General features: G+C 47.5%; 3 protein-coding genes across 3 annotated transcripts; 1 reads left to right on the forward strand and 2 right to left on the reverse strand.

Moving 5' to 3' along the window:
* Positions 1-774: 774 nt before the first annotated feature.
* On the forward strand, positions 775-5,294 carry LOC123112784 (ras-related protein RABA3). The gene is made up of 2 exons (XM_044533875.1): positions 775-1,377; positions 4,644-5,294. The coding sequence occupies exons 1-2, from the start codon at positions 1,115-1,117 to the stop codon at positions 5,125-5,127; spliced, it is 747 nt and encodes a 248-aa protein (XP_044389810.1). The 5' UTR covers positions 775-1,114; the 3' UTR covers positions 5,128-5,294.
* Positions 5,295-5,523: 229 nt separating this feature from the next.
* On the reverse strand, positions 5,524-9,336 carry LOC123112785 (rhodanese-like domain-containing protein 14, chloroplastic). The gene is made up of 6 exons (XM_044533876.1): positions 8,985-9,336; positions 8,837-8,883; positions 8,455-8,547; positions 7,754-7,892; positions 7,562-7,664; positions 5,524-5,787 (listed from the first exon to the last, which is right to left on the reverse strand). The coding sequence occupies exons 1-6, from the start codon at positions 9,172-9,174 to the stop codon at positions 5,670-5,672; spliced, it is 690 nt and encodes a 229-aa protein (XP_044389811.1). The 5' UTR covers positions 9,175-9,336; the 3' UTR covers positions 5,524-5,669.
* Positions 9,337-9,534: 198 nt separating this feature from the next.
* LOC123112783 (2-keto-3-deoxy-L-rhamnonate aldolase) lies at positions 9,535-10,975 on the reverse strand. The gene has a single exon (XM_044533874.1). The coding sequence runs from the start codon at positions 10,777-10,779 to the stop codon at positions 9,748-9,750; it is 1,032 nt and encodes a 343-aa protein (XP_044389809.1). The 5' UTR covers positions 10,780-10,975; the 3' UTR covers positions 9,535-9,747.
* Positions 10,976-12,156: the final 1,181 nt, after the last annotated feature.

Below are 12,156 nucleotides of genomic sequence, written 5' to 3' on the forward strand. Positions count from 1 at the left end.
CATGAAGATGTTCATGGCGCACTGTCGTCTCTTCACTCTTTTCTTTATATATATATAATGCAGGTACCCCGCCGGCCGGCACCGTTTCGGTTTATTATCTGTACTGTGCTCCGGCTGCTCTGCATCCCACGGAAGGGAAAGGGGCAGTACCATTTTTTATTTTTAGAAAAAAATGGAGTAGTACCGTAGCAGTTATCTTTCTACAGAGCGGATTAATTAGAAGACAGTAGTACGCACTGAATTAAGAGACTGATTAGAAGACACTAGTACCCTACGTAGCGTGCGTGCAAGCTTCGCATGCACCGTGGTGCCGTGCGGCCGTGGACACGGCCACGGAGGACACTACATCGAGGCGCAGGTGTGAAGCACCGTACGTTCCCCCGCAAGAAGAAAATGCAGACGAAATTAAAAATACAAGAGAAAGAAAAGGGAGGAGGAGTTTTTTTTTAGAAAAGGAGGATGACCCCTGGCCTCTGCATCTGGGATATGCATACGGCCACTTTATTGATTATTCTCGAGAACCGTACAAAATGTTACAATAATGTGTCTGAATCTACCATCTTGGCAACATATGCTGCTACTCCTATCCAAAATGATTAGGAGGTGCTAGCTGGGCCATTACCCAAACCACTCACCTAAACCTAACATCAAAAACCGGAAGCCGAAACTCATTCGGAAGCCCCCAAGATGCCCCAAGCCCCCAAGGCCCCAACCCAAGTTGGCGCGCGCAGAGATCCTCCCTTCCCTCCAAAAGCAGGACACGCACGGAACACAACGGGCAAAGGCTGCTGGTGCACTAGAGTAGGAAGCAGTAACCCTCATCAAAAGCAGTACTGGATGCCACGCCATGCCCTGTCCTCCTCCTCCTCATCCTCTTGCATGCCACACCCAGCACCACATCCCTATAGCTATCTAGCAGCAGCCACCTCTGCCGGCCAAGCCAAGCATACTGGATAGACATTGATTGGGATTTATAGACACCCTTTCCCTCACACAGTGCGCACATCATATCAAGAATCAATCCAGAAGAGACCATCATCAGAGGATAAAGGAGTGACCAAGACAGGCGAGGGAGCTAGGATCAACAAAGTTTCATTTGCTCGATCATCAAGCCATGGTATCTCGGGGGAAGCAGCAGGAGGAGGAGGCGGCCGCCGGGTGGGAGGGGGAGAAGGAGGGGGAGATCGACTACGTGTTCAAGGTGGTGGTGGTGGGCGACTCGGCGGTGGGGAAGACGCAGCTGCTGGGGCGCTTCGCCAAGGACGAGTTCTTCCTCGACTCCAAGTCCACCATCGGCGTCGAGTTCCAGACCCGCACCCTCACCCTCCACCGCAAGCAAGTCAAGGCCCAGATCTGGGACACCGCCGGACAGGAGAGGTACGCCGCCCCGCCCCCATAACCCCGTCCCGTCTTCCTCCTCCAGCCCGGTCGCCTAGCTCTGCTCTTCTGATATGATATGCAGTCCATTTTTCGTCTGCTACCGTTTTGAATTTCTCGATCGCAAACATGCAATCCTCGTTCCCGGGATACGAAATTCTGGGCGGCACGCCTAGTTTCAACTCTCAGCACACGTACGTACAGCTGCCCGATCACCCTCCGCAACAATCGTTTGCTGGTGCCAGAACAAGCACCGAATCTCTGCTGCATACATACACTTGCTTAATTTTTAGCACCGCCTTCTTTCCAAAGCTTAGTTACAAAAATATTGGGTGGGTCTGTTGTTCTGCCAAGGACAAACGTGTTTTCTGTATGTGGCCGCGTCCTCGCATGGTTAGTGGAGTACATGCCGCCAAGAACGATCAGTGTTTTGGACCAGTTGCTTGCTTCCGGATTAGGGGATCGGTCGATCGACGCATGATACCGGTCGGCCTCACCCCCCATCACATGCATTTAATCCGGTGATCACCAAATAGATCAGCGCAGCACGCAAGCTAGGCTAGGGGGCGGGCGATAAGATGGAAATGCTGAGTGGTAGGCAGCTTTCGTCTTTCAGGAAGGGAGAAGGCGAAAGCTACGGCTGCATTCAAATGCGACGGCCACGTACATGTCGATCCTGCTGCTGCTAGTAAGGACGACGATTCTTCAGACCACCAGAGCACGCCGACCTCTGAAAGCGATCTCTTCTCAAAGGAAAAGGAAAAGAAAATCCTACTGCGCCTTTTCCTCCTTTCTAGGAATAGACCATCGGCGTAGTGGGGCGATCATACATACGTGCCCAATTTGCGCCCGGATTATGACCTGTTTTCTACACGTAACGCCCGCGGGAGCTTCAGAGTAGTAGATGCATGATTTTTGTATACATGGTTTTTTACATGTCACTGGAGTTCCTTTTGAGACATGGGTACATTTTTTGCACCCGCAAAAAAAAAAAACACATGGGTACATTTCGTTCTGTTTTCCAAGATTTAGCTTTTAAAATCATAGTTTCTTGAAATCTTGAAAATTGTGAAAATACTTACGGAGGAAGGTCTATCAGATAGGAACATATAAACTAACGGAAATATTAACGCCCACACGTGTGGGCGTTAGCCAACTCACCCACACGCCTCCATCACCGTCCAGTAACTTCTGCACGAATCTTGGTACGAATTAACTGATTTTGTATGTCACGTAGGACAACTCGCGTGTGTGGTGTGTGAGAGAGGTCGCCCACACATCCGTTTTATCACACGGAGGAGCTGGTGTGTGGGCGTTTAGCAGTTCGCCCACACACCAGTTTCAGTCACGCACAAGGGCTGGTGTGTGGGCAGTTTGCCATCTCGCCCACACGCCCGCCTCCTCTCCCACACCCAAGTTGCCAGTCGCCATGCGTTTTGCAGTGTACATGGCAACTGCCCTAATGTGATTGCAAGCAGATGGCAACTCTTTTTTTTTACCCGAACATGTCAGTTGCCATATGTTTGGCATGGTACATGGCAAACTGCCCTAGCATACACGTAAGCAGATGGCAACTCTTTCTTTTTTAAATGGCAACTGCCCTAGCGTGCTTATGAGCACATGGCAACTCTCTCTTTTTACCCGAACGTTTTTTGCCATGCCTTTTTTTGTAGCGCTACATGGCAACTGCCTAGTGTTAGTAGATGGCAACTCCTAAAGTTTTGAAATCATGGCAACTGCAGTAGACCAGATCACACATGGCAACAGCTGTAGTTGTCCAAAAAATGGCAATCTGGAACTTTGACCTGAGATGGCAACTGCAGTTGAGCAAACATGGCAACTGTAGTTGTCCGACATGGCAACCATAGTTCAGCGACATGACAATTGCACTTAAACGAACATGGACGAGGGTCCGGCCCATGGCAACTGCGGGGCGCGCGGTAAAGTGTCACGTGGGGCGTGCGGGCCTGACGTACCGGGCGTGTGGGCGTTATCTATTTCGTCCACACGTACGCGTGTAAGAGGGATCGAGAGGGGAAAAAAGGCGTGTGGGCGCTAGTTGTTTTGCCCACACACAGACGTGTGGGCTGGTTCTCTTAGGCACCACACAAAATGTGTGGGCAGATTTCTTAACGCCCACACGTGTGGCAGTTAGCGGCGTTCTAAACTAAAATAATCTATGGCAATTTTTGACCTATGCGTAAATCAGAAATGAGTACCATACTAAAACCTCCTAACCTAGAGTCCAAGCTAGAAAACTTGTGCTGCAAAAAAAAAACCATTTTATGATTTACACACTAGTAGTGATTTTTCATCGGATGTTTTAAGACTTCATTTAAAATCTTATTTGTGCCTATGACTAGAGTACCATTTCTCTACATATTATTCTATCTAGTGTGAAATGCATGATGTTTTTATATGGTTATTTATCACACTTTGTATTACTTTTTCTACTAATATTTAAGTAAAGTTTTAGAAATATCAGACTACAAAACTGTTTATTATCTCTGACAAATACAATATTATTGATATCAAACTAATCTAAGTATTACTTTGATTAATTAATCATCAAAGACAGAATGTGTTTGTCAATGTGGCAACCACATGAAGCTTTCATTAGCTCAAAGGAAAAAACATCGCATTCGTGGAAGAAAAGGACATCAAAATGACCAGATTCGCATAGACCGAACATCGGCGAAGTCCGCTTTGAACTTGGTTAAAAATTCTTTTAGAACCACTAGAGCACGCCGACCTCTGAAAGTGATCTCTCCTAAAAAGAAAAAGAAAATTTTACTCCCTCCGTCCCAATAATATAAGAGTGCTTTTTACACTCAAAACACTCTTATATTATGGGATGGAGGAAGTATTATACAACTTTTCCTCCTTTCTAGAAATAGATCATACGTGCCCAAATTTGCATAGACTAAGCATCAGCGAAGCCGCTTTGAAGTTAGTTGAGAGTTCAAAAGTGAACAGTCTCGTGCTTAATTCTAAAATTCTGTTAGGACCGCTTGTGTGTTCTGGGGTGGAAACTGAACCGGAAGCGAAGTACACGGTTCAATAGTCAACAGTGGACTTTTCTTCCAAACCAAAAAAAAAAACACGTAGACTTTTCCAAACAAGCTCTGATATGCGTGCGGCCAAGGAATTTTCTTCACAAATTCGAGCACGTTGACACGTTGAAATGTGAAATGTTTGACAGATTTTCTTACAGAAAACAGAGTGTGTGTCACTGACAATTGAGCATGCGCGTGTGTTGGGAGCAGGTACCGGGCGGTGACGAGCGCCTACTACCGGGGCGCGCTGGGCGCCATGGTGGTGTACGACGTGACCCGCCGCGCCACCTTCGACCACGTGACCCGCTGGGTGGAGGAGCTCCGCGCCCACGCCGACGGCTCCACCGTCGTGGCGCTCGTCGGCAACAAGGCCGACGCGGCCGCGCACCGCCGCGAGGTGCCGGCCGACGAGGCCGCGCGGTTCGCCGAGGAGCAGGGGCTCTTCTTCTCCGAGGCGTCGGCGCTGACGGGCGACAACGTGGAGCGCGCCTTCCTCGCGCTCCTCGAGGAGGTCTTCGCCGTCGTCTCCCGCCGGGCGCTGGAGCTCGACGAGGCGCGGCGGACGCGCAGCAGCGGCGTCAGCGACGGCGGCGAGGTGCTGTCGCTGAGGGGCACCACGGTGGACCTGCACGACCCCATCATGGAGACCAGCGCCATGAAGAAGACCGCCTCCTCGCAGTGCTCGTGCTCGTGACCGGCGACGTGGTCGGCAACCTCAGCCGGTGGTGCTGTGACAGAGACACGCCGCACCGTGATGTGCAAGGATTCACACCAGATTACGCCATGCATTCTCGAACACATAAGTTTAGACATGTAAAGCATTTGTTGTACATACATTGTGATAAGAAATGGTTGGGTTCATTTGCCTCTTCATCTGCGAGACTGTGAGATTGATCAGAACTTCTTTTCCTCCCAAAGCTCTTTTTTTTAGGGGACCTCCCAAAGCTCATTGACATGGCTCGTTAGGGATGCATGGGATTCACATGAATTTCGCCAAAAACAGCAGCTCAATTCAAACAACAGTGAGGCTAAGTTCAAGTGTTTGACATCCAAGATAAATCTAGCGCACCTTCACACCGGCGAAAAGGTAAGATGGGAAGGATATGAGATTTTCTCAAAACTAGTGCGGACAATTTTATCCGTAACGCGCATCATTACAACTCATCACAAACAAACTGCAGTTGTATGAACAACAACAATGTCGTAGCAACTAATAACTGACAGGTCATTTCCTGCTCAATCTTCTTCTCCTTCAGAAGGTAGATCTTCCTTGAACCATGTGTAGAGCCCTCCGTCCAGATGGAACACGTTCTTGTAGCCGTTTAGGACCAGCAGATACGCCGCTATCAGAGACCTGCCAGAGTCGAAGCATAATCGGCTGAGTTAAACATCGGTGCTCACAAGTTTACCTATGAGTGTCCACGCAGAGCAATGCATATATACTTCTAAAGAAAAATGCCGTTTTGTTCTTGAAGTTGCAATTCAAGAACTAGAAAATGATCTCAGCGTGGCTTTTCAAACTACAGGAATGAAAAAGCTGAATGACAATTCTCCAGCTGCCATCATGAATTTGCATCAATTATTATAAATTTGAAGTTCATAGCATTGCAGTTGCAACAAATTAATGCTGCTGGTTCTCAAATGTGATTTACCAACCTGGGAACTAAAACCACGACACTTATTTTGGAACGGATGGAGCAATATCTAAATCTCAGTGGTAAAACACATAAACGTGGACCGAAAGTGGGCTGCAATTTAATTGCACCAGCCGGGTCTTGAGCTCAAGACCTCTTGGCTCAAGATACCATGTAGATGTGCATGCTCTAGCCAATGAACCCAAAAGACCGATCTGATGGAAGAGACTAGGCAATACATTTATACGTCAACACACGTCAAAAAATGAGAGCAATCCAGTAATGGGAGAACAAGCATAAACTATCTACCGGGATTAACAACCACTTAACAAGTACTAGCCCCCCTCAACTTTGATGCATATGGATGTGCAGTACGGCATGGATCGAAAACTGTGTCTGGTCTTAGCCTGACTGACTACGCTTGACGTAAGCAAATGCACGATACTGAATTTAGTGCATTTTACACAAAACACTTTGCAGATTTTTTTAAGAAAGAATGCTGTTAGCATCCGTTCCTGGATATTTTTTTTCCAAAAAAGACCGGTAGGGGCAGAGCTATATTTTTTTTTTGAAAAGGAGGTTCAACCCCCGGGCTCTGCATCATATGATGTACACAACCATCTTCATAAAAAATAGTTCTCGTTGACAATCGCAACAGTACACAGAGGATAAACAAGGCGAAAACACAACTGCCTGATAACAGGATTACATGACTCACACACATAACCTATCATTGGATCGCCGTCCTAACCGATTGAACGTATCTTGTGCGACGGTCTCCCAAGGGAGACGGAGACCGTAGCAGAGAGCAGGGGAAGAGCCTGGTGGCATTAATTAAGAAGAGGCTGCGAGAGACTGAATTCTACCACTGAGATTTGAACATGTGTCAGCTTGAAGATGACACTGCCCTCCCAGGCTCCCACTACTTGGCCAAGAACACATCCACAAATAGCATGGTTTTTAATACTTGGTTAATTTTATTGGTCGAGTAACTGGACCAATTTACAAATATCTGCTTAATATATCACAGAATCATCCATGCTTGTTCACAGGATAATATATTAGTAATAGTATTGAAAATTCAGTCATGACCAATCAACCACCAGTGTTGACAGGAAAATAGCTAAACAAAACCCATGGTAGAAATAAAGAGAATGTTCAAATTGCGAAACAAATTTCCACTAACAGAAAACCCCGACAACAGAGAATATCTTTTAATGCGAAGATTGGTTAAACCTAGTAACAAAATATGCACAGATCTCATTTCACGGAAGATGCAAGAAATTTAGCTTAAGCCAAATCACATTAATAAACAGTATCAGCAGTTCAGCACCTTCATGACAACTGGAAAAGGACCGACAATCCATGGAAATTAAACAAGTTTAGCAGTAAATAATACTACTCCCTCTGTTCCATATTACTTGTCGTGGTTTTAGATCTAAAACCACGACGAGTAATATGGAACGGAGGGAGTATATGGGCAACATAATATACCTAGATTGCTTCCCATCAGGTAGATTCTGTGTTGGCTTCATTGTTCCTCCTGCTGAACATGCTACAATTATCTTTGAATCTTTATTAAGTTTTTCTTCAACGCCTGCACAAATATGGCATATGCATCTGATTGCCGGTACATGTATAAATGGTGAGGACACAGCAAACAGAAGTACAAAAAATGCTACGTACTTTTTATAAACTCAGGATTCTCTTCTGTTCCTGCAAATATGCCAAAGAAAGCAAATGCTGCCCTCCTTGCAATATCCCATGCTGTCCACTCCTTTATTAATCTGTATATTTGTACATTAACAGCACCAGGTGGGTGAGCCTGCACAAAAATAAATCCATAACTGTGGTGCAACTTTCCCAGATTGAAATATAAATTTCATTGTATGAAGCGGCACAATATGAAAACAAACTTTTGACATTTTTTTAGGCATCATTGGAGACGATTTGATCACTGTTAGCCGTTTAGGTACTACTACTACTAAGCAGACTTCTAAATTTATGTTTGGCTATTGCAACAGCAACATATATTATATCTCCAGTTATATACTCCCTCCATTCCTAAATATAAGTCTTTGTAGAGATTCCAATATGGACTACATACGGAGCAAAATGAGTGAATCTACACTCTAAAATATGTCTATATACATCCGTATGTAGTTTGTAGTGCAATCTCTAAAAAGACTTATATTTAGGAACGAAAGGGAGTAATTGTGAACTGTATTCAGCATAGTGTTGTCGATTCAATACATCATCATTGATACACAATTTGCTTCAGCTATCATTTCGGGTTGATAAAAGACACAAAAAAGATAAGTAAGCAACAATGTAAAAGTAAGTTTCTGCCCTAAACCCAAGAGCTTGAGACAGCAACTATAAGATACCTGTTTGAACTCTGCTTCTGGTCTGACATCGAGAATTACAAAGTTGTTTTCGTTTTGAAGGCGCAGTGCTTCCTTCACATCAACACTACGTACCTGCAAAAACAAACAGGAGAAACACCTCTGATGTAAATGGCGGCTGCTAAGCATAGAATGCTCATCTTCAATCAACAGTAAATCAAGCCAATACACATATGAATCAACAGGAATAGGTAGATAAGTCCTCATAAATGTCAAAACAGTGCCTATTTCACATATAATCTATAATTGTTCTACACATACATATGTTACTCTAACTCTCTTCATAAGACTTAAGGTTAAGAAGTCCGCAGCAACCTTCATATACGTTTAATGCAAAAATATTGGTCAGAATGATGGTTATTACCCGCTTCTCTAATAGGAATTGCCGTTTGATCTTCCATTCCTCTTCAGCTGCAAAATAAGGGGGGTAAACATGCCAAGATAGCATCATGCATAACAGAATAAGAAACGGTTCCATATCAAGTCAAAGGAGGCAAGCATATTCACAGTACCTGGAGATTTCGCAGTCTTAGTGGCAGCACATGTTACCCGCAGCGAGCGCACACCATGCGCTCGGTAATGTTTTGCAGCTTCTAATGGGCGCCACAAATGACCAGATGAGAAGTCTGAGCAGGAGGATATCCTTGACGAGCAAGGAAGGTTGGCTTTCACTATGGAGCTAGCTGCGATCATCGTGGTCATGAGATAAAGAGCAGCAAAAACTTGGGGAAGAATCGGAAGGGAGCTTAGCTAATCCTAAGGCTGCAACTGTTGCTGGAAGGAGATATTTTGGGATGTGCAAGTGTCCAAAGGACCTAAATGGTTCTGGATGGGATGTCCCAGCATATCTGAACTAGTGGTTGAGGTTGAGCAAGTGTTGAGATGGACAATCTGGAGTCTGGCTATGGGCTTGCCCTGACCCCACAAAACAAATTCACCATCAATCTTTTATTGGAAAAACTTACCACTGCTTTTCTCTTGTCATGAAGTAATTTCTGGTGTTTGGCTCATACAAATTTCTAGCTTTCCACAAATAAAATGGAACAGAAGGACACAGCAGCATTTCACTACAATCCAACTCTTTATTAGGTACTCACCAATTACCACCTACAAATGGGAACAGTAAGGTGCCCAAACAGATTTGCTCCCTAAAACCCAAATCATCGACTAAACAAGAGTACACCAAAGTCCAGAAAATGGAGACCCTAAAAGTTTCAATTCAGAACACAAACAAACGAAATCATCACCAGTTCCCCAGTGAGCTAAGCTCAGTGCTCATTCACTCCAGTATCCATTTTCCTTCTCATCCTCCTCCTCGCCCTCTGCTTCACCAATCTCCATTGACGCCTCCTTGAACCGCTTGACATTCTCCAATGCCGCCTTCCGGAACAACCCAATGTCCACTGCACCTGCAACCATATGGTATCCCCTGTGCTTGAGCTGCTCAGCTGGGTCATTGGGCATCGCAAACCCACCCAAGTAAGCCGCATTGGTTTCCGGAGCAGCGTCCTTCTTCTTCCTGGCCTCCAGCACCTTCCTCTCAGCCTCCCTCAGCGCCGCTCGCACCTTCCTGTTCCCGGGATCCCACAGGTACCCCATGCTCGCCGACAGGTCGAGCGGGCCCATCTGGACGACGTCGACCCCTTCGACGGCGGCGATGGCGTCGATCTCCGCAACGCCGGCGGCAGTCTCGACCTGGCAGATGATGAGGGTGTCGTCCTCGCAGCGGGAGAGGTAGGAGTCGTCGAGGCCGTAGGCGGATGCGCGGACGATTGGGTAGGCAGCGCCACGGACGCCGCGGGGCGGGTAGCGGCAGTGGGATACAGCCTCCGCGGCAGCGGCCGGAGACTCGACGGCGGGAAGCATGAGGCCCGCGGGACCAAGGTCGAGCGCCTTCTTCGCCCAGACGGGGCAGGCCTCCGGGAGGCGGAGGACGGCGGGGGTGCGGGCGGCGTCGAGGGCGCGGAGGCAGGTGAGGGCCTCCGTGATGCCGCCCGGCCCGTGCTCCATGTCGACAACGACGTAGTCGTAGCCGGCGAGCGCGGCGATCTCGGCGAGCGTAGGGGAGAAGGAGAGGAGGAAGAGGCCGTAGAGGGTGTCGCCCGCGGCGAGGCGGGACTTGAGGGACGGGACCGGGGCGAGGAAGTCGGAGGCCGCGGACGCGGACGCGGAGATGGCCCCGGCGGCGCGGGAGCGCCTGCGGGGGAGGAGGGAGAGGCGGGGTGGGGTTCTGGGCTTGGGTTTCGGCGCGGGAAGGACGTGGGAGACGGACGCGGCGGCGGCGGCGGCGGCGATAGAGGCGGCCATGTGGGCCGATCGGCGGTGAGCGGCGGCTTTGCTGGTGGTTGGGGGATCTGCGACTGACGAGGCCGGCGGCGGCGGCCGGGGAGTGTGGGTGGAGTGAGCGAGCGTCGTGTCACTTGTCACGTGCCGCGTGGATCTGGCTCGGCTGGATCCGCGGCGCAAGCGCCGCCGTCGGATTTTGGCGGTCCTTGTGCGATCTACCTAGAGCAAATGTCCAACAGCTCCCCTGAAGAAAATGGTTGGTAACCTACTAACCTGATCGTTGTCGCTGCTTCATTTATTCTTTTTTTGAGTTGTTGATTGTTTTTGAGATAGCTCCCTCAGCCCGTAATACTATAAGACCTTATAAGACATTTTTTTTGACACTATACTAGTAACGGTCGCATAACGTAATCCCTCGATGGGTTTGCTCAAGTGATTCGCTGAAATGGACATAGTCAAAGCGGTATTTGACCTGTGAATGGGTCCCACGCTCCCGCATCGCCCGCGGCATGCAAGTGGCCTCAAACAAGTTGTGCGCTAGTAGTTAGTTTCGTCATCTCGTCCTTTCCCCCATTCTCCCATGTGTTCTCGGACCGGCAGTGCCGCCCACCAAGCTAGCCGACGTACCGTCCCAACCAAGCTCTAGCTCGCCATCAATGTCGAGCCAGTAGGCACATACTGCGTCAGCCTAGACCTCTCCCTAGACTGCCCGCCATGGACGTCCTGAACTTCGCCTGTGTCCAATTTATGGTCGTGGCCATGGCTGTCGTGCCCATGCTTATCGGCCTGAATCGCCAGGCTATAAGAAGCCACCCCATCCCTTCTAAGTGTGCTACCCCTCTCACATCCACTTTAATTGAGTCACAACATGAAGGAATCAAGCCGAGAAGGGCCCCTTCCCCTGCATGTGCTCTGCCGCGGTCACTGTAACACCCGATAGTTAAGCTACAATAACCACTCACTAATGGTGCCATGTCATTGCAATTACTTCTCTAAACCTCACTTTGTTCCAAACCAAATTCAAACTCAACTTAAAATAATGTCAAATTAATATTTATTCAAACAGCAAAACAAAAATGGTCAAAGTATTACAAATAACCCCGAAGCAATTGTAAAAACAAAACCAACTTTTTATAAAATAGTTAAATGTCCTAAAACAATTAAAAAAGGGGGGCCAAACAATATTTTAATTGCTTTTTAAATTACAAAAATTTCAATATATTTCATTTAGGTGCCAAACTTTCTGTGGCAGTGAGATATATTTCAAGCTAAAATTTGAGACCAACCACACAAAAAATAAAAAAGCATAAAAAGAAAAAAAGAAAAGGAAGAGAGAAGGAGGCCCAGGTGTGGCTGGCATGCCCTGCCCACCTCCCTAGCTCCTTCTTCTGTTCACCA

Source organism: Triticum aestivum, chromosome 5B (assembly GCF_018294505.1).
Source record: "Triticum aestivum cultivar Chinese Spring chromosome 5B, IWGSC CS RefSeq v2.1, whole genome shotgun sequence".
In the NCBI taxonomy this organism is placed as follows: domain Eukaryota; kingdom Viridiplantae; phylum Streptophyta; class Magnoliopsida; order Poales; family Poaceae; genus Triticum; species Triticum aestivum.